Raw genomic sequence first — 21,778 nt, forward strand, 5'->3', positions numbered from 1 at the left:
AACTGAGATATATGCTGAATAAACCCCTCCGGGCTGTACCGTTATTAGAAAATAATGAACAACGGGGGTGGTTATGTGCTTATCAACCTGTTGTGGTCTGTTCCTCACAGTCCCACCCTACCTAAGCTAACCTCAGGTTATATAACCTGCCCCACCTTACTTACTTTACCTCAACTTTCCGAACTTACTTTACAGTACTTTGTAACTGCCTCACTTTTGGTTCCCGGCAGTAATTGCTAGAATATAGCGATGAAGATGACAATTATGTCGACAGAGATTGAGGAGGGAAGAGCGGTAAAGTGTCTGGAAACAACCAGAGCAAGGAGAAAAAAAGTTGCTAACATCTTACAAGAAAGGGAATGTAAAGGCTGAACTTGTTAGACGTCTGAATGTATATACTGCAGGGTTTGCAAGCTCATCCTTACTGTTATCTGCGTCCTCTTCACGCAGTAGTGCAGAGACTCAGTCTGGAGAGCTCTCCATTGATTTGTCATCCCACGAATAGAAACGGCAACACACGGTAATGACCGTGGAAGCGGTCTACTCGCATAACGCCGTGTACATTATGGCACACAGACGTTGGAAAGACTTAACAACCGCACTCCAGGGAGACGGTTATTCGTCTTGTTTTAATGTGTCGTCGTTTGGTTGTGAGTGAACGGGGTCGATAAAGCTTTTAGAGCCAAACGTCGGATTAGGGAGCCGTTGTCGGATACTATTGGACTCCTCTACAGTTTCCAGCAACAATGCGCTGTGCGTCAGAGCCAAATAGACCCAGATCCTCTGAACCAAATCCCCGCTGAAGTGGCCCGCCTAACCCGGGTTAAGCCCGCACCGTTCAGCCTGGCATCGAACGCCTGCTTCCAAGGTCACGATACGACAAGACAAGCAGATAAACACAAATCAATACTTGCTTTTCCCATCACAGTTTTAGCCATCCTAAGCTGTTATATAATTGTATTTTTCTTTTTTTATTCTGGGGTGGTTTTTTTGGGGCCGTGAATCACCACATACGATTAGAACTGTTTCTCCAGTTCTAGGCCACCGGTTCCTCCTTACATTTTTCTAATGCATAGTTACTATCATTACTGTTATTAGTATTATGATATTTAATATAATAGTTAGTGATTTGATTTTATTTGATTGGAAAAGTGGCATAACATGATTGCTTATAGAGTTGCACTGGGACTTTTAAACACTCATATATCACTCCACTTTACAGGTGTACATTACAACAATCTTAAGCTATTAACTCATCGAAATCACACATACCAGCGACTGTCAACAGACTTCTTATTTCACAACAATAAATGGAAACATACTGATACATTTACATGGCACAAAGCTACTTCTCTGCGGAAACGTGTGCAGCAACACAATTTAGCAAGCGAGGGTGCAGGAGAATGTTTTATTTGATGCTTGGCAGCAGTCCAGTACCCGTCCAGTTGCGGAACAATTTGTGTTGGCGGAGCCAAATAAATGATGAAATAAACCAATCATAATCTGTTGTCGCTTATTACTGTTAACTAATAAATGCGGCTTGTAGAACTGTTGCATAAAAGCAATATCACACTCGGGGTCGTGCCCTCTCAAGTGATATTGCTTCAATATATCTCATTATTATTATGATTATTCACATTTGCCCCAACATTAACATCTGCAGCATATAAAACACAACCTGCAGTTCTTCACAAACAACCAAGTGAAGAGCGGCAAACATGTTAGGGTCTCCACAGTGTTTGCAGAAGCTGATCCGGCAGATAGGCTGAGGATGTACAGGATATGCGCCGATCCATCTGATTGTGCTCTTGCCTGCTGGGAATAAATCACAATTGTGACATATTGCTGTGGGATCAGGGGAACACCCGATTACATTATCAGCACAGAGCCACTGCAGTAGTCCATCAAGCATTCACACGAAACCAACAGACCTCACACCAGGCTGGTCGTGACTGTGTGTGAGTGTCTGTGTGTGTGTGTGTGTGTGTGTGTGTGTGTGTGTGAGTGTCTGTGTGTGTGTGTGTGTGTGTGTGTGTGTGTGTGTGTGTGTGTGTGTGTGTGTGTGTGTGTGTGTGTGTGTGTGTGTGTGTGTGTGTGTGTGTGTGCGTGCGTGTGGGTGAATGCGTGCATGCACGTGTGAGTGTATGGGTGTGTGTATAGGTGTGTATCTGTGTGTGCAGGTGTGTGTGTGTGTGTGTGCGTACATATATATGTATGTATGCTGAAGAGAAACCGAGTGTCTGATAGGCAGCGTCTAATATCCTTGTTTGGCCGTCTCTTCGTCCCCTCCCAGAAACCCTTGAGTCCCCTCAAGTTATGATATCTGTCCGTCTCCGTTCCACGCGGCGTCCTGGAGACCGCCGTGGATCACACGGCACCAGGCCCTTGTGAACACAGCAGATAGGCAGGAAGCAGCCTCACAGTGACCGGACGAGGCATATGGAAGGAAATCAAGCTGCGGATGGGCCTTCTTTTTTTTTGGGCGTGAGTGGGGTTGTTGACTTTCAGCCCTGTCTTTATAATCCTCTCTGAACCAAAGCGCAGGCATGTTGCTGTATCATTTCCCCGGGTGCCCGTGTTCCATAAGAAACCCTGAGGAAAAAAAAAGAAATAGGATTTCATTTCATTTCATTCCGAGTTACCCCCCTAGAGGGTTTATGTCCCTTATTCTATTGTCGAAAACGCTGTAAGTCAAGGACAAGGACGCAGTGCAGAAAAGCGTAGCCTGCGTGTTTTACAAGGTTAGCTTCAGTCGGATCGGCCTGCTGAGGTCCCTCCAGTCTGCAAAGTCGTTTAAGACTGTTGGTTAGTTGTGCTATCACAACACTATCATGGCATTAACATACCGGGTCACTTTAATGCGTCTATGTTTATAAAAGAAAACAACATACCAGGTCAGTATACTATGGTACTGTTTTATGGCTGTATCTACATTTCGCTAAGTCTTCGAATAGAGCGGTTATTGTTATTTTGGGGTTGTGCTATGCTATCGCTATGGTATCATTGCGATGGCATACATTTGCAATATGCTCCTGTTTCACTCCTGTTTTTTAAGTTCTAAAAGACAGGTGAATATGCTATCAGCATCTGTTCATAGTGTTGGGATACCTGTTTGGTCAATTAGTTATTAAAGAGCAGAAGTTGTCATGGTGATTCCTTAAGTTTTACTTGACAAATAAGTTTTGTGGGGGGCATTCCAAAAGGAATTTAGAAAAAACATGGTGTATAAACTTTTCCTTATTTCCAAGACTTAAGGAAAAGATCATTGACATATTGAAAGTTTCTGGCTCATTTGAAGTCTGGGTTTCAGTCATTTTGACAGTGCTGCCATGTACCTCTTATTCTTTCCAAACTCGAACTGGGACCTGTTACTATTTCACCGTTCCCAGGGGATGGAGAGGATCAATGGCCATTAAAGATTTAATTCCAAGATGGTTGCTGCAAGTCACAGTGCAGGCATGAATAAAAGATGCTTCTTAATGACACTCCTAGAGATTCAGAGCCTCTCAATTCTTATAAAGCCCAACCTCGGGCAACTTTATAAGACCTAGGGATACGTTCTTCTAAACAAACAGAGGAAGATTGAATCTGAGCTCATTTAGCCCCTTGGGTTGTACTTCTTACAAAATCAATGGTTGTTTGTCAAGTAAATACACATATATAATACAGAGAAAATATAATCACTGTATGTTTAATCTCGTTGAAGTGTGTGGTTAATTTATTGCCTAATTTACTTTCAACATCAACATAAATGCATGAGAATCGAATGAGTGTTTGTGTAGCTTGTAGGTGCAAATGTGCATGTGTGTGTGGGTTAGTGTGTGTGTGTGTGTGTGGGGGGGGGGGGGGTATGTGCGTGAGAGTCATTTTGATTGATGAGTCATCTTGATTGACAGGTGGACATTAACAGCATCCAAAATGTCCGCCTCCTATTTATGATTCACTCAGGAGGTGAACGATTATTCACCGGCCAATTAAGCCACGTCCCGCTCTTCCCTTTCGTCTCATATTGCTCAACACACAAATAAAAAGAACCAATTAGAATCACATTTACCTTTTTAATAAATGACTGACAGGCATATCCATTTGCAGCAGCTTACTTTACACAAGCAGGATCTAATTGTTTCATTAGAATAATCACCTTATCAGGGTCTTATCTTAATGCGAGGAGACATTTTGTCGAATTTTCATCAAGAATCAGACAAAATGTCTCCTTTCATTAAGATAAGACTGAGCTAAGCAACACGTCCGGCGTGAAGCTACAACACCCTTGATGTTTCCCGAACTATGAGCATCTGCAGGCCGGCGTAGCGCTGCTGCTTCAGGGTGTGCCACGACTGCAAATCCGGCCCAAAAATGAGGTTATTACGGAGAAAAAAAAATTCTGTTGAAATTGACCGATGAGAGACCGAGCTCGGGAATACTAAGTACAGACTCTCTCTCTCTCTCTCTCTCTCTCTCTCTCTCTCTCTCTCTCTCTGCTCCCTCTCAACTCAAACCAAGCTTTTAGCAGGAACCCAACCGGCAGGGCTGTTGACAGCACTGCAGGTCTGTCCGTCATTAATCTGCAAACAGTCTCACCGGGAGAGCCGGGGAAATCACTGACACAGGAATACGGGGAGGAGAGAGATGGATGGGTGGACAGTAACACAAAGCGATAGATAGACAGACAGAGAGATGGACAGAAACACAGAGCGATAGAGACAAACAGATCGATAGAGAGACAGACAGCAAGATGGACAAACACAGAGCGATAGAGAGACAGACAGATAGATTGACAGAAACAGAGCGATAGAGAGACAGACAGATAGATTGACAGAAACAGAGCGATAGAGAGACAGACAGATAGATTGAAAGAAACACAGAGCGATAGAGACAGACAGAAAGATGGACAGAAATATAGAGTGATAGAGAGAGAGACAGGAAGATGGACAGAAGGGAAAGAGAGACAGTCAGAAGGATGGTCAGAAATTCATAGAGAGAGAGAGAGAGAGAGACAGAGACATAGAGAGAGAGAGAGAGAGAGAGAGAGAGAGAGAGAGAGAGAGAGAGAGAGAGAGAGAGAGAGAGAGAGAGAGAGAGAGAGAGAGAGAGAGACAGAGAGAGAGAGACAGAGAGCGACAGACAAGGCTTCAGGGAGATAGATAGAGACACAGACAGACAGTCACAGATAGAGGGATATATAGGCTGGTTGATATGTATAGAGAGAGAGAGAGCGAGAAAGACAGACATATAAAGAGACAGACAGATGGATATGAAGTCATGAAGGACACCAAGCCTGTATACCACTCAACTACTGTATGGAGGAAAATCATCCTGTTCTTTGCTGGAGGAACATACAGATCATTTGATTGTGGTAAAAGTTCGGAACATTCCTCCAACAAAGAACATGATGATTCTGCTGTGCAAAGTTCCTAAATACAGTAGGCGTCCTTCAAACAAGGGCTCTGTGAGTGTCAAAAGAAAGTGCGCTTATACAAATGGACCTCACGCCATAAATTCAGTGAAGTCGGCAGTGTCCAACGCACACACACACACTCTCACACACACACCGGACACACACACACACACACACACACACACACACACACACACACACACACACACACACACACACACACACACACACACACACACACACACACACACACACACACACACACCTTCGCTGTCAACGCCACTGAAAGCCCCCCCGTCTCTCTGAACCAGAAAACAATTACCCAGGCATCCTGTAATTACCTTAGCCGTTCTGCAACAATAGACTGATGATTCGTACGACTTTGTGGCAGAGTTTTATCGTGATTGACCGACAGACAAGTTTTTTAAAGTCCTTTCTAATCTTTCCTATTCATGCGCTGATAAGCCGTTTCTTTAATCAGTTCAATGGCCTGACATTCTTACCAGGCTAAGCAGTCGTCTGCTGTTCACTGGTGTATTTGAGAGATCTTGTTTTGAATCCAGCGATTTGGAAGCAGTCTAGTTATTATCCCGCGTTATATTATTTTGATGACATTATTCATATTGTTATTTATATTCACATGAAGGCTGGCTTTCCCTCAGGTGATCTCATATCAGCCCCTCACCTTTCCTCTCCTCTGCTCTGTTCCTGTCCTCTCATAACCTCCCCTCCTCTTATCCTCTCCTTCCCTCTCATCATCTCCTTTCCTCTCATCTCCCCCCTTTGCCTCCTCTCATCTTCTCTCCTCTTCTACCATCTCCTCTTCTCTCCTCATCTCCCATCTCTTCTTCTTCTCTTCTTCTTCTCCTCTCCTCCTCCACAAAGTGAACACAACCTAAACACATATTTAATTCCGAGCAGCGGCAGTAGCATGCCCAGTCTTCTCTCTTCACAGTCCTCACTTCACCTGGAACCCATCTGTCTGCCATGGAGTTTAGCATTTATATATTTTTTAATAAAAGCTGCTTCCCACTGCTCACAATATTGAGAATCAGGTTAGACTTGAAAATACCACAAAGGCCCCTGAGAGTTATCTTGTGCCTGTCTGTCTTGTTGGCCAACTAACTTTGGCATCCTTTACCCATACTCAAATACCTGTATTTTGTGCATTTTGTCAATATATATTTAAAATAATAATTGTTGTTTCTTCTGAAATATTATTCACACAAATTAACAAAACAGATCACATTTCTGAGGAAAAATAGTCTGATCGTTTGCAGCAACAGTTTTGGAGGAAATCTATTGGACTCAATTCATACAATAAACTATAATAATGGTCCTCCCCACCCTGCACTAAGTTCCTGTATGTTTAATCGTATAGTTAATAAAGAGATCTGAGTGAAAGGCCTGAGCGTGTATCGGACCATGAAGGTGTTTTGTTTTGACCACACCGAGAGCGGACCACCCTGGAAGCCAGGCTCTTCTGCTCCACTAACCACCTTCTCTCCTCCACCCCTCTCCTCCCCCTACTCTCTTTCCCTCCACTCCACTCCTCTCCTCTCCTCCTCCCCCCTCCCCCACTCCCCTCCTCCCCTCCCCTCTCCTCCCCTCCCCTCCCCTCCTCCCCTCCCCTCCCCTCTCCTCCTCCCCTCCCCTCTCCTCCCCTCCCCCACTCCCCTCCTCCCCTCCCCTCCCCTCCCCTCCCCCCATCCCCTCCTCTCCTCAGGGGCTAAGGAGGTGAACGCCAGCGGGAAGACCTTCACGGTGCGCAGCTCCCTGCAGTTGGAGGTGAACCGCGACGACGACGGCGTGGCGTACACCTGCAAGGTGGATCACGTGGCCCTGTCCCACGCCCCCCAGCAGGCCACCGAGGTGCTGGAGGTCCACTGTAAGCCAGCACACTCACACGCACGCACACACACACACACACACACACAGAATCATACACATGAAAACACACACGTACACACGCATGAACGCATGTACGCACGGAGACACACACACACAAAATCATACACACACACAGATATACACATATACACACAGGCATGCACGCATGCATGCACACACTCACACACACACAAGCATGTATGCAAACACACACGCGTGCACACAAACACACACACATGTGCACACACACGCATGCACGCACACTTGTGCACGTACGCACACAAGCATGAATGAACACACACACACATACCCGCATGCGTGCATTTATGCATACAAACACACGCACACACACACACACACACACACACACACACGTGCACACACACACACACAATCATGTATGCACACACACACACAGACGCAAGCATACACACACATGTACACATGTACACAACAGCTTGCTCTCACAGATACAGATACAGACGTACAGATCAAATGTTGATGCCCATACACACACACAATCACTCACAGATGAAAACACATGCACACACACAGACACACACACACAATCACACACACACACACACACACACTCACACACACACACACGTGAACAACACACAAAAGCTTGCTCTCACCAAGTTGAACATTTACACTTGCAAATACATTCAAGTACCGTAAGTACCGACCACAGTTGTCTTTGCTCCTCCTCTGCTCAGACGCCCCTCATGTGGAGATAATCTCCTCCCTCAGCATCCCTCAGGAGACCCAGTTCCTCAAGCTGGAGTGTATGTCCAAAGGCAACCCCTCGTAAGTACCCCCCCAACATAACATATATGAAACACACGAGAAAGCAGGGATAAAGGTACCCAGAACAATTTGGCTGGGGGTCCAACCCCGGTCTAGCCACTGCCCTATCCTTCCCCCCCAGCTTGGGTACCTGGTCATGCTCATCACCCCCCCCCCCCCCTTCACCCTCCCTCTCCAGGCCAGACCCCGTGACGTGGTTCAAAGATGGCGCCGAGCTCCCGGACTTGGAAAGGATTCTCGTGGAGGGCCGGGAGCTCACCATCTCCTCCCTGAACAAGACGGACAACGGCACGTACCGCTGCGAGGCCAGAAACCACCTGGGGGTCAGCAAGGACGAATACGTGCTCTACGTCTACGGTAAGGTCTCAGGAAGACGCGACCAACCAGGAGGCCTCTCAAAGTGACAGTGAACCCAATGTTAAACATGACCCTCACTTTGATTCCTGCAGCTCTCCTGAGCTTGTATCTGTTGTCTGCTTCAGTTTAGAAACTGAGATTCTCCGTTCCCAGTCGCTCTGATATTGTTTGTCTGCTTTGGTTGCTTCCAGCCTCACTTGTTACTAGATTTTTTCAAACATATATTCTAAATCAATGCATGCAAATGTGCATCACGGAGAAGGAAGTGAACCAGAGTATATTTTCCAGTTTATAAAAGGGTTGTAAGGCACTGGAGGTGAATGGTGATTATGATGGTTATACCTTGACTATATCTTCAACAAGCCTTTCGACAAACATTCATGCATAAAAATATGTGCTTTTCGGTGGACCCATCCATATCTTACAACACTGTGAATGCAAACATTGTTAGCATGCATGACCCCAGGGAAAAACAAATGCTAAACCGCCCGACAAAACAAGTCACTAACACACACAGACACACACATGCTTCGCATACACAACGTATGCACTCTGTAATCTCACAGGTTTATCAGTAATCATCAGTAATGTACTGTGTGCATATCTGTCTTATTTCTTCGAGAAGGCAGAGGGATAACTCTCAGGTCATACACTCGAATGTTGTGCATCCATTTTAAATATGTTTTTCTCTGCCCTCCCGGGGAGGGGGGGGGGGGGGGTGGAGGTTAGCATACCCCAGAACGTGGAGCCTGTGAAGGATCCAACCTTGATCCTCTGAATAGTTAATGACATGTTTGCTGCAGCTCATTGCTCATGCTGCAACATCGCTGTGGGGCTACAAGAGATATTGACCACCACAGAAACCCAGGGGTTAAAGCAGGCAGGCTCTTCAGACAGAATACCTGGGTTCATGCCCCCTGTGCTGGTGTGTGGTGGTCCGACGGTTATCTGTATTCAGGTGTTAACTACAGGAAGACGGTCACGAATCTGATTCACTTTTACATAGAATAGTTCCTTGAACGGCCCGAAATAAAGAGACTCATTCAAGGTTTATTTATGTTCTGGTAGGTATTGCATCAGAATGATAGCTTTTTCAAATAATCTTTTCAAAATAATGGGCTGGATAATATGAAAGAAATAGGCTTTTGGTTTTATCAAGATTCCTGAAGCTGTATCAACACTGGTGGAGATATACTAAGTGCTGCAAGAGTCTAAATGTCATATAAAGCCCAGGAGAGGCCCAATTTATCTTTTATTTCCAGCTACATTTTTAAACATAGATTGTGTCCCAGTTACCCAGGCATTGAATGGCTGATTTTAATCTGGACATATGGCGTTTAGATAGCACCAGCCTATTCAGTCCCTGCACATCTACACAATTGTGGATTGAGTTTTAGTCTGCTGTGTATTGCGGCAATGACAGATGTGGGTCAGAAAAAAAAGTAACAGTTTATAGCTATAGACAGAAGACTCGCTGTGAAATGAATGTAAACCCTGGCAAAAATATGTTGCAGAACAAGCAAAGCATGTAAACATTTTGATTCGTAAATCAAATTTAAATCATGAATAGCATAGCTGAACTGTATAGCATCCCTTAACAAGTGTCCATCTTCGCAACTCTCCACCCTTAATACTCAATGACCAACACCAAAAACAAAAAAAAACCTTAATGGTTCAAAGCCCACCCAATAAGAGAACTGTTTTCCATCCTTCATTACCTCCAAGAATCCAGTAGGAGTCCATAAGGGAGCTTCAGGCATTCTGTTCATCAATTGTCACCAATTCATTTTGACATGTCTTTAACTTCTAACATCCCCCATAAGCCAGGAGTTATAGTTTTATTATTATGATCTATTCACTATCCAAGAACCTTGCAGTCAGTGAGAACTTAATGCATCATATCAAGTTAAATATCACTAACAGTTTAATATTTAAGTACTATGGTTTGGGTGTGTTTGTGTGTGGGCGTGGCTGTGATTAAGTGAGTGTGTGTTTGTGTGTGTGTGTGTGTGTGTGTGTGTGTGTGTGTGTGTGTGTGTGTGTGTGTGTGTGTGTGTGTGTGTGTGTGTGTGTGTGTGTGTGTGTGTGAGATTGTGTATGCGTGTTCGTCCGCACACGCGTGTGTATGTGCCCAGACTTGCTCTTCTCCTTGTCGGTCTTCAAATGCCAATCCAGCATAATAACAAGATAAAGCAATCCCCTTAACTTAACAGCGGCAACTCTATATCCTCAACGCTTTCTCTCACGCTCTAAAAATAAAAAAGGTAATTGGGTACTGGGCGGGTCAAACTATTTCATCCAAATTCATTAGCACCTCTCCTTAAATGGCATCCAGGCACTTCCTAGCCTCCGTCGGTGGAAAGCACTGCTTTTAGCCTTTTTCAATCACTGCCGTAATTCATGCAAAATGCCATCTTTAGCTGTTTCCCACTCCTCGCCCAATCCCTCCATCCCCCAGACGGGGCCACGTCTCCGGTAAAGGGAATTCAAATGTCACCCCCATACTCAGGACGCCTCGGCACGGAGCTCTGAGCTACGGCGAGCCAATTAGCGGAGGTTGTGTCCGGCCGTAAACAACCGGGCGGGCGTGGCGAAGACGGAGCCGGCGCCGCCGCCGCCCCCTCATTACCTTTGTTCCAGGCTCACTGTTGTGTTCCCCGAGCCCGCCATCCCCAGCACGCTGCCCGAGGATCAAGCCTGGTTATACCGTCTGTTCCAAACAAGAAGATGTTTTGTGTCCAATTAATGAATCCCGACAAAGTGTGATGAAATGGTTGACTCACAACTAAAATGTGTTAGTTTCCAAAAGTTGTAATAGTTGTAATACTATACAACTAATACAAATAAAATAGGTTGTGCGTCATGATTCAGTCCAACATAAAAAAGGAATGGGCTACGTTTTTGAAGTTGAAGGTTTTTCTGTTTTTTGTTTTCCCTCTTGCAGATTGTTTGAACTATATCCCCTTTACTGTGTCAACGTGATTTTATCACACATATAGTCCATCTATGCAGTTTGGGCGTGTATCTCCATCGCAAAGAAACCAACCATGACCTTGCTGATGTCCTTACTAGACCTCACAGAAAGGAGTGGTTTTGACCATGGGCAAAACAGATCCCTTGAATACCCGAAGGAAGCCAAGGAAAGGTCATTCTGAGATCACAAGCGCACAGTAAATCACTGGGTATTATGAGACAGTGATGCACATAAAAAGCCACTATTTAATTTAGCTAAACGAACAGCAATCAGTAGGAACCAATGAGGGTTAGGGTTAGAGAATGACATCACTGTGCTTTACATTTTTTTCATCATATTATTTTTGATTTATGTTGCTTATTACCATATTGCTTCACCAGCTCCCTGCTCTTTGCCCTTGTATTGTTTGTACCATTGTTTGATCTGTGTCTGTTATATGTGTCTGTTATGTGTGCGTGACTGTGGCTTTGTGTATCGTTTTGTCGTACGCATGCATGCGTGTGTGTGTGTGTGTGTGTGTGTGTGCGTGCGTGCGTGCGTTATCCCCTCCACCAGACGCCCCCACCACCCCGCCTCCACCCACCACCTCACCCCCCCCACCCACTCCTCCAGTCTCCAGTGCCCTCCGACCCCACGCTGCAGACCCCACGGTCACTGACACAGGTACAGTAGCGCCCCCCTCCAGCCACCCTTCCTCCCTCCCTACCCACCTGTTCCCTCCTGCCTATCCTGCCCTCCGTCCTCTCCTCCCATCTGCTCCATCCGCCTCCCCCTCTGATCCTCTCCTGGTCCGCTGTTGTCCTCTGCCTCTCCTCCTCTTTGTCCCTGACCCGTATCATCCCCTCTCCTCTACATCCTTCCCTCTCTCCTACATCCTTCCCTCTCTCACCTCCTCTTCCTCTCGGCGCCTCCTCTTCACCTCCTATCCTCTCAACTGCCTCCTCCTCCTTTCTCCCTCTCCTTCCTCGTCACTTTCTTTCTTGGCATCTCATCCTTCCCCTACCCTTTGCCCTCCCCGCTCCCTTCTCCTCCCCTCCTCCCTCCTCCCCTCCTCCCCCTCCCCTCCCCCATCTCCCCTCCTCCCCCCCCCCCAGTTTCCCCATCCCTCCTCCTCCCCCCTCCCCTCCCCCATCTCCCCTCCTCCCCCCCCCCCCCCCCCAGTTTCCCCATCCCCCCTCCTCCCCCCTCCCCTCCCCCGTCTCCCCTCCTTCTCTGTGCCTCCTCTTTCGCTCCCTGGAGCGCCACAGAGAGAAAGAGAGAGCTGACTCAAGGTGTGTGTGGGGAGATCTATATTCCACCCCTCCTCGCGGGTGTGTGTGTGTGTGTGGTGCGCTTTCTGCTCCACACTCTTGTTATATTTCAGCCGCCGGTGACGCCCCTAATCCAGGGCCGTGAAAAACACTAAACAAATGTATGCTGGGTAATTAATTCCCTGATCTGTTGTGCACAGGGAGTGAGCGCAACGCGTCTTAAGTTGTTCCAGGATAGCTTCGACAGGCCTTGTGTTTTATGAGCTCGAGCCACATGGGCGCGCGGATCACAAAATTGGCTTTTCCGAGAGACTGCTCCTGCCTTTATGTAACAGAGACCAGAGAACATAATCCACACCTTTTATCCTGCCGCTGCATTACCAAATGCATACAGCGCACTCTCTCTCCAGAGACACACGTACCCCAGTCATTCTCTCTGTCTCTTCCTGGGCTCTATTTTTTCTTTTCTCTTCCTCTGTTCCCCCCCTTCCCTCCTCCCGTGCCCCCCGTCCCCCCGTCCCCCCCGACCGCTACCCAACCAGCCTTCTCTGGTTCCATTATCACTTCCACCATCTCCTGCCTGCTTCTTCGGAACAGAACGACTCTCGTCCCACGGATGAACCAGTGGGCCCCGCTCTCTCCCCCCTGGTCTCTCATCCACCTACCACTGCCTTCTCCGCTTTCCAGGTTGTCTCCCCCTCCAGCGAAAAAGACCGCCCTCCCAGCCTCCACCTCTCGCTTCCTCTGTGCCTTCATCTTCCTCTCTATTACCTTCAGACTCCCACTCTGTGCTTCCTCTGCGGGTTTGCTCAAAGCTTTATATATTTTTTTTCCTGTTGTTTTTTTCTCGTTCCCTCCGATTTCTCTCACCTCCGAGTTACGCTGCGTTTCCTCACGGTTCAGAACCGGAACATACTCTTTGGCTCTTCCTTCCAATGGGTCTTTAAAGCTCTCCTGGAGCTGGCATATGGGTAGGCTGGATCTTCTCTGTTTGTGCCTGGGAAACCTTGTGTGCTAGATTCCTCAACCAGCCCTCCACCTCGCTACAAGCCACGAACACGTCCTCGTGCTTGAACACTTATGTGTGTATATGTTCTCTGATTACTCAACATCTCCCCATCAGAGAGCCAGCATCTGCAAACCGTGTTTATTTCAGATCTTGTTGTAGATGTTTTATTTTGCAAATATTCCGGTTGGGTTCCATGAAGTCTCCCGCTCCGCTCTCCCTCTCTAATCTTGCGTATAGCTGTCCCTTCTGTCATAACTATGGCCCATCTAGAGGCATTGTTTAGCATTATGCAACTAGACAAGCAAGGCTTACCGGCAGCTAATATGTTTTTTTTACTGTTACATCTCAAAACTGTGCGTCATTTTGATTTAACTAAGAGCAACAATTACCTGCCATTTTGTCGCAGTAATAAGATAATTTCCTTCATTTCCCACTGGATGAATTTAGTCCATCTAATGAAGATGGACTAACTTAATATACGGGTAAAATGCTGAGTTATAGAATGAAGCCATGCTCTAGCTTAATAATTGTTAATTGTCAGATGTAATCCATCTTCTTATCTGCTTACCTTTAATAAGGAGGCCAGTCCATTGCACCGTAATGCGTACAGTTAACCAAACAGTATGCGGTCTAACAGCTTGCAGTCTGGGCTGCAACTCGCAGTTTCTCAATGATGAATTAATAATAAGTTGATAAAAAAACGATTACACAAAAGAGGCCCTGGTGTAAAAGTAGAATAGATACAAGGGCTTAACAGGAACAATTCCTGATCTGCATGTGGCAGATGCCTTTTTGTATGATTGTATGATCTAACAAATAATTTGCTTCAAATTTGAATTTTATTCATCTATATTTTGACAGTTATTTTTACCCATTAAACAGAAATCCATTGTTTGATGTACATTTATATCGGTGAACGTAGTACATAACAACAGTGGCTTGGGTTCCAGGGAGTTTAAAGACAGCCTCGCCGCTTAAAACCTGTGATGTGAACAATGTGCCTGGTAGTAAAACAACAAAGAAAACTGTGATTTCAAGACCCAAATTACAATAATCAGTACTCATAGCAAAACATAACAAAGATAAACAATTCAGAAATACTAATTATTACCATTACTTGTTTTAGTTTGGTATATGTGCCATTAGAGAAACAGAGTGAAATGTATTTATTCCTCCCCTTTTATTTTCTGATCAGTCAGCTGTTGTAATTGGGCATTTGGCAGCTATAAAAGCCCTTGGTGCAGCGCCTCCCTCTTAATTGATCCTCCTGATTTAAGGGCTCTTTGAGAGTCAAGAGCTTGTCCTTATTGCCTTTGATCTCAACGAGTCTCATTAGCTGCCATGACAACCACAGTGCCTGGGCCAGCGGGGCAATAGAGCAGGGATACATATTCAAATGAGACTGACCTGGGATTTTTCAGCATTTTATTGATATAGCCTTAACAATATAACAATAACCATATCCTCTATTTAACACCCTTATGTTCCTGTCAGGAATATAGTTAAATCAACCAGCAACAAATAGGCTTCTGGATAGCGTCAAACTCATCTCCTTTGTTGCACATCATCAAAAAATAGGATAATTAAGATTGTGTTTTCTTTTCCAAGTAAATATAGCATAATACCCGATTATCTTGTGAAGAAAAGAAATACAAATCGTCTACCTCTGCAGATTTGACAAGATCTTGTATTGACCTACAAACCAGGGCAAGTGGGAACACACTTGCAAACAAACAAACACACACACACACACACACACTCACTCACACTCACACTCACACACACAGGGTCACTGAGTATCCATACTGATGCATCCCTCGTGATGCATTATGTAAATGAAGCTCTGGCACCTTGCAGCCCCCAGCCGTCGCCCCCCCTGCTGCCCCGTCGGTGTTAATGTCTGTGATGACCCTTCTCCATGTATCAAGGGCTCCATGTCACGAGAGGAGCCAGCAGCCCCCCTCCGTCCCCTACGCTCTGACCCCCCTTCCCCCCTCCGCTGAGCTCCCCAAAACCCCGCCGAGCTCATCGCCCAAAACCCACGCAAAGAAGCCGTGACCTTGTGAAGCGGAAAAGTAGAAACAAATAACAGCAGTGTTATTTGTGGCGGTTTTGGCGAAAGATTTGACAACTCCACGTCTCTTCACCACCAGTGTCGCCGTGGGGCCCTCTGGTTGCTCCCCGACTGAGACCCCTCCGGACATGAGGGTGGGACATTGTTCGAGTCAAGTGTCTCTGTCTGCGGAGGAAGACAACTAAAAAGACGGATTCATCTTGAGAAGGATGTTTCGTTTTTCCTCGGCTTCATTAGTTTGATCCTGAGGGAAATAAAGGAGAGAACGACTTCTATCAAAAGACCAACCGCTTTGAGTACTGTATCGGGGAGGAGACGACACAGGGGAGCTCAATGAGCTTAATGTGGGATTTTCATAGCCTCGCGCAAAGTTGCTCTGCGGTTTCACCATCGGGGGGCCGGATGTTACCATAGTAACCTGCTTAACCCTTCAGCAGAGAGCTTTTGATCAAAAAAATTGTGTATGTATCAACAAGTTATTCTGCAATTCACAATCAACGCCCCACACACAATTTGCCTTTTATTCTGGGATGCATAGAACTTTCTGTCAAGGCGGCAGGTAGTTGATCCTGCGTAGAGCTTCTCCCAGGGTCTTCTCTATCTTCAAAGCCCCCAATGTTACACTTTCCAATAGTAAAGTAATGGCAGTAATTAAGCATGCTATAGCAAGTTCCACGCCTTTATGTTTTTATTTATTTATTTGTTCATGAAATAAGTATGATTCAGATTCTTGATGGAATGTCACATTATGCATCAAATATTGTATATTTCATCTGATTGCCTTCCAATACGAAATCATAAGGAAGCTAAATTCCCGTGGTTCACAACAAAGTCTGTTGATTAGCACGACCCTATACCAAGCGACAAAGTGCATGTTAGTGCTTGAGAATCTCAAACATCAGTGTTGCTGCGGCTAACTTTTGAATGGAAACGGCACGTTTCTATCCCACATGTGTTGTTATTATCGTCAATGGCGTGCACTGCCTTAAAGCTGCACTCAAACTGCATTAAAGTTGCATTAATGCCGAGACAAGCTAAGTAGATTCTAAGAAAAAGGAGTGCTGACTGCTGAATCCCATTCCTATTGATCGGTGGGTTGTAAATGGTGGGGGTGAAGGCAAGGATTAGAGATGCATTCCTCATGCGCTGCGGAGGTTGTTTTATTGCTAATTCAGTGTGTTTAAACCATCAGGAAGGCCGGCTCATAGCGTCTCTGGGGTAGGATGGGAAGTGCAAGCTAAATGCTATGGGCAACATGCAACCTCATCACATTCAACACTTCATGAAACTGAAAAAGGCTTTTAACCCTGTCTTGTCTTATCCCCTGCAAGAGGCACCCTATTACATCAGGTCACCAGGTTTAATCAAATCCTGAAGAATCGATAAATGTCCATCCTACGTTTTCTCCCTCCCTTACATCCTGTCTTATTTGTAAAAACCTCATATTACTGCATAAAGAAGTTGAGTACCCTCAGCCTTTGATGAAAGTAGGATCAATTAAAACATAACAGAAACTTTTTCCTGCTCTTCAAACTAGACCAGCTCAATGGTCAGTTGTCATGTTTAAAAGCTTGGAGAGCAAAATCGGAAATGACAAAATGATAATTGAATACATCCAGTGGACGGTGTGTGTCATTGATCAAGTGTTCAAAAGGCAAACCCACATTATTTTTACTTCCACACACCAATCGCTTTGTAATTACCGGTACAACCGTACACGCAAACAATAGGTAGAGGACATGATTGAACCAGTAATCTCACACCATTGGTCTTCTTCATTTTCAGGTTTGAAAATATATATCTTAGTGGACAGGATATAGGGTGCTTAACTCCCAATTAAGAGATACTTGGTTCAATGCCTGAAAGAAGACCTCCTACCTGTAGGCATTTGTATATCCTCTGCCTGATGAATTGACTGTGAGTAGCTTTGGATAAATTGTCTGCTAAATTACTCGGTAGTAAAGAATATGAATATCCTAATATACATTATTACCTTATATTACAACAGTATGGATTTTTTTATTCATTTGAGTAATTTGATTAGAGTAATTTGATTGGACAAGGAGCATTCAATGAGTGCTGATATAGAGTTTAACAGCACTGGGACTTTGAACTATAAGTGTATTACCCCACTATACAGGTGTTTCTAATATCTGTTAATTACATGAGCGATCAGAAGCTGTTCTGAATAACACAGGCCACCTAAGTGACTGTCAAAAGACTCCTATTGCACTTGTTGCAAAATAAATGGAAACATACTGATAACTGTACATTATACAAAGGCGTTGGCCAACAGTAACTTGTAGACCTGTAGGCTAGATCTTGCCAAGCAAGTTGCTTAGCTAGGCTCCTATTCCACTTGCGGAACTATTTGTGTTGGCGGAGCCAAATTAATTATTAAACAAGCAAACTATAATCTGTTTTCGCTTATTACTGGTAACTGCTAAATTACACTTATAGAGCTTGTGTACGAAAGTAATATCAAAATGAAGGTTGTGCTGTTATACTGAATATCAGCCAGCTGTGGCCTGCAGACTCGTACCAACGACTGGATCACAGCCGAGCTGATATTCAGTATAACAAAACTCTCTCCTGTGATATTGTTTAAGTACAACCAGTTTGACTTGTTTGTTCTAAACTGCTGCTTCCCCACTGACCACACTATCCTCTTCCAGGGGGGAGGGGAGGGGATGAATATTTAAGATAGTCTATCCTGGTCCACGGGTAGTTGTTGCTAAATGATTAGCAGCAGTAATTAGTTTTCTGAATCAAATTAATCTACTTTGACCTTGCATTAAATAACCATGCTCTCGTTCCCTCTCTCTCTCTCTCTCTCTCTCTCTCTCTCTCTCTCTCTCTCTCTCTCGCTCCCTCTCTCTCTCTCTCTCTCTCTCTCTCTCTCTCTCTCTCTCTCTCTCTCTCTCTCTCTCTCTCTCTCTCTCTCTCTCTCTCTCTCTCTCTCTCTCTCAGTCTATCTTTCACACACACAAACACACACACACACACACACACACACCCAAACCAACACAACCAAACTCATACTCATATGCCAGGGGACATAATAATCGTAATCATCGTGTGTGTGTGTGTGTGTGTGTGTGTGTGTGTGTGTGTGTGTGTGTGTGTGTGTGTGTGTGTGTGTGTGTGTGTGTGTGTGTGTGTGTGTGTGTGTGTGTGTGTGTGTGTGTGCACTCTCCTCTCATGGTACACCCTGGGGGAACAGTCTTATCCTAGCCGTGGGCCCTTCGAAGCCTCCCAAATCCCCAAAAGTTCTGCATTACAAAATGATTGAGCAAGACATCTACACAGAGGCTATTCCTCTCTGTTTTCTGTTCTTCCTCACACCCCCTCTGCAATCAATACTCAGAACAAAATGCATTTATCTGGCCTCTCTTCAAGACAGCAGGTGAGGAAATTCCTGAGCTTAAAGGTGAAGTCTGATTTGAGTTTGGTCAATTCCAACACTGTTGGGATTTTCTTCGTTCGGAGTTCAAGTTTTGTCAGAACCAAATAGAAAAAGTGTGAAACTTGTGCTAAATGCTGGCTTTAAAAGAAAAGTCTGGTAGAACTGAGTTGACTCTGATCTTTGCGTCTGGAATTGAAATTGTCCAAGAATTCTCCCGTGAATTTTAGCACACTTGGAATTCCAGCTGTTATCTCCCTGAGCTTCTCTATTGATCCATATTGCTCCCTGTTTATTTTGATAAATCTAAGCAGCAAAAGCCAGTGGATCATGACCTCATCTAAAATCTGGACTCCCACAGTTTTTTCTGATTGCTTTAGGAAGGTCAAAGGAAGATCTGCCAGGCTCTCCAATGATATGAGGTGACAGCTGGTCTTTTTTGACAAACGGCAAGATACATTATGGTGACCATACTTAATCAAATCATATTTGAAATTCATGCATTTAACATAGCCCTCGCAGATCTCTTTGTATTGGTGAGACGGAAAAAACATGCCTCAAAGTCTAAAGACCAAGTGACTTTGAGGTTTCAGTGGAAGTTACGCTTCTTTGAGAGTCTTCTATGCTCTGAACTGCAGTTATGTGGATGCCTATTTCTACATTTCTGTTTAGTGTAAACTCCATATACACCATACTATAGCTCATTCTCTGGCTGGCAGAAGTGCAGTTTCTTGCATGCCAACAGGTTTATGATACTGGTGGACAGCGATGTGGAAATTACTTTCAAAATGTGATATTTTTCTCATCTGTGATTGCCTCCATTTGAAAGCATGGTAACTTATATTATTAATTACACTAACTCTTGGGTTCCTACAGCTGCTCGAAACAAAAAACGTTCTCCCTTTGTTTTTTCCAAACCGAATAACAACATCATTATACATATATTTGCCCATTTGTATTGTGTTAGCATTTAGCTTGACCTACAATAGCCAAAACTAAATGTCGTTCCAAACCTAAATGTTATGTGGTAATATTTTTGATTCAAAATGAACAACATGGTCAGCAAATACTGTAAATCGCATTATAAGTCAGTTTATTTTCCTTAGGCTTGCTAATTCAATTGCAATAACAGGGTGAGTATGTTTCACTGGACGATTAGGAGCTGCATTTTCTTACCAATTTATGTTGATTCTTTGGCTGAAAAAGGCACAGAGCTCATTTATTAAAGGCGTCCAATGTACAAGGCCTAGCAACAACGACAGTCCTATGAATATTGAAATTGGAGCTGGCTCTGCTACACTATGATATCATATCAACTTTTGGAAGAATGTCTGTGCACTTTTTCAAAGATAATATGTCATAGGAGCATAAAATAAATCCACATCAGCCAGGCCTAAATAATTCAGCCTCTGTATCAAACGGTTTTGAACACAGAAAAATAAGAATGGATTTGCAACACCCTGATGTTTCATCATATCATGGACTATGGCCGTGGTCAGAAAAAGAATGGCAGTTGGAAAAGGCCATATAGTAAGGCAATGATTCATCACATTGGTGACAATGAGCTTTCTTTGAAAAAAGGTGCACAAATGCAGAAGCGTCACCTCTATATAAACACCAGGGACAAACACACCCGTCAGTCAGTGTTTTATATGGCAGAGCATATAAAACGTTCCCAGTCGTCATGGACTGATATAAATGTTGCCTACTGTTCAATTAGCATCTTTCACTGCGAACCCCTCCCCTCTGTTTCTCCAAGCGGAGGAACAAAACAGTCTGCAGGTGGCTCAGGAGGGGGGTCACACCAGGTCATCTATCAACTAAGAGGCCAGCTGGCTCTGCCCCCTCTGCTTCCCCAGGCAAAATGTCATCCAAACCTTAACATCTCTCAGGGGGCTCTACCGGCTAGTAAAACAAAACATAAAAACAATTGGTTTCACAGGCTTGATAGTTTAGATAGAATTAGATCAAACTTGAAACAATGAGGCAAAGCATTACCTCCGGCCTCACAGACGAAAACCGTTTTCCTGTCAAACACAATGATCACAAAGATTGATCTTTTGTGCTGTTTTATTTAGTGCATACTGGTACTTGTCATTCTCCTCTCTTCGTCTGCCTGTCTCTTTTCTCTCTTATCTGCCTCTTTTCCACCTCGCTTATCATTTGTTTTGCCTTGTGAATTAATTATCTCTTGCCCTGTCGCTCTCCCTCTCTTTTTCTCTGTCTCTCTCTTTCGCCTTCTCTTTCTCGCTCTCTTTCTCTCTCTCTCTCTATCTGTCTATTTCTCTCGCTCTCTCTGCCCTCTCTATCTCACTCTATCTCTCCCTCGCTCTCTTCTCTGTCTATTTCTCTCTGTCTCTCTCTGTCTCTCTCTCTTCTCAGATCCCAATGCACTGGGGCAGCACGGTACTGACCACGCCCTGATCGGAGGCGTTGTGGCCGTGGTGGTGTTTGTCACATTGTGTTTGATTATTGTTCTGGGAAGATACCTGGCCAGACATAAAGGTAACTCACAGCTCCTCCACTGTTTCATTGAATCTTAAATACATCCATACTAATTTTTACACAAATACCATAGTTTTTTTGTCTTCTTCTAGAAACAAATATATTGTC

At 44.6% G+C, this 21,778-nt stretch overlaps 1 protein-coding gene across 3 annotated transcripts in view; it reads left to right on the forward strand.

The window, feature by feature from the left end:
* Positions 1 to 21,778, forward strand: part of cadm2a (cell adhesion molecule 2a) — a 42,153-nt gene that overhangs the window by 14,948 nt on the left and 5,427 nt on the right. For 2 of the 3 annotated variants that reach the window (XM_060056883.1, XM_060056884.1), the window contains exons 4-8: positions 7,125 to 7,286; positions 8,008 to 8,098; positions 8,277 to 8,455; positions 11,985 to 12,092; positions 21,548 to 21,670. In XM_060056883.1, coding sequence (XP_059912866.1) covers positions 7,125 to 7,286; positions 8,008 to 8,098; positions 8,277 to 8,455; positions 11,985 to 12,092; positions 21,548 to 21,670 — 663 coding nt within the window. The remainder of the gene's footprint in view (positions 1 to 7,124; positions 7,287 to 8,007; positions 8,099 to 8,276; positions 8,456 to 11,984; positions 12,093 to 21,547; positions 21,671 to 21,778) is intronic. The other variant, XM_060056885.1, reaches the window with a different exon arrangement.

The sequence above is a fragment of the Gadus macrocephalus genome, chromosome 7 (genome assembly GCF_031168955.1).
Source record: "Gadus macrocephalus chromosome 7, ASM3116895v1".
Classification (NCBI taxonomy): Eukaryota; Metazoa; Chordata; class Actinopteri; order Gadiformes; family Gadidae; genus Gadus; species Gadus macrocephalus.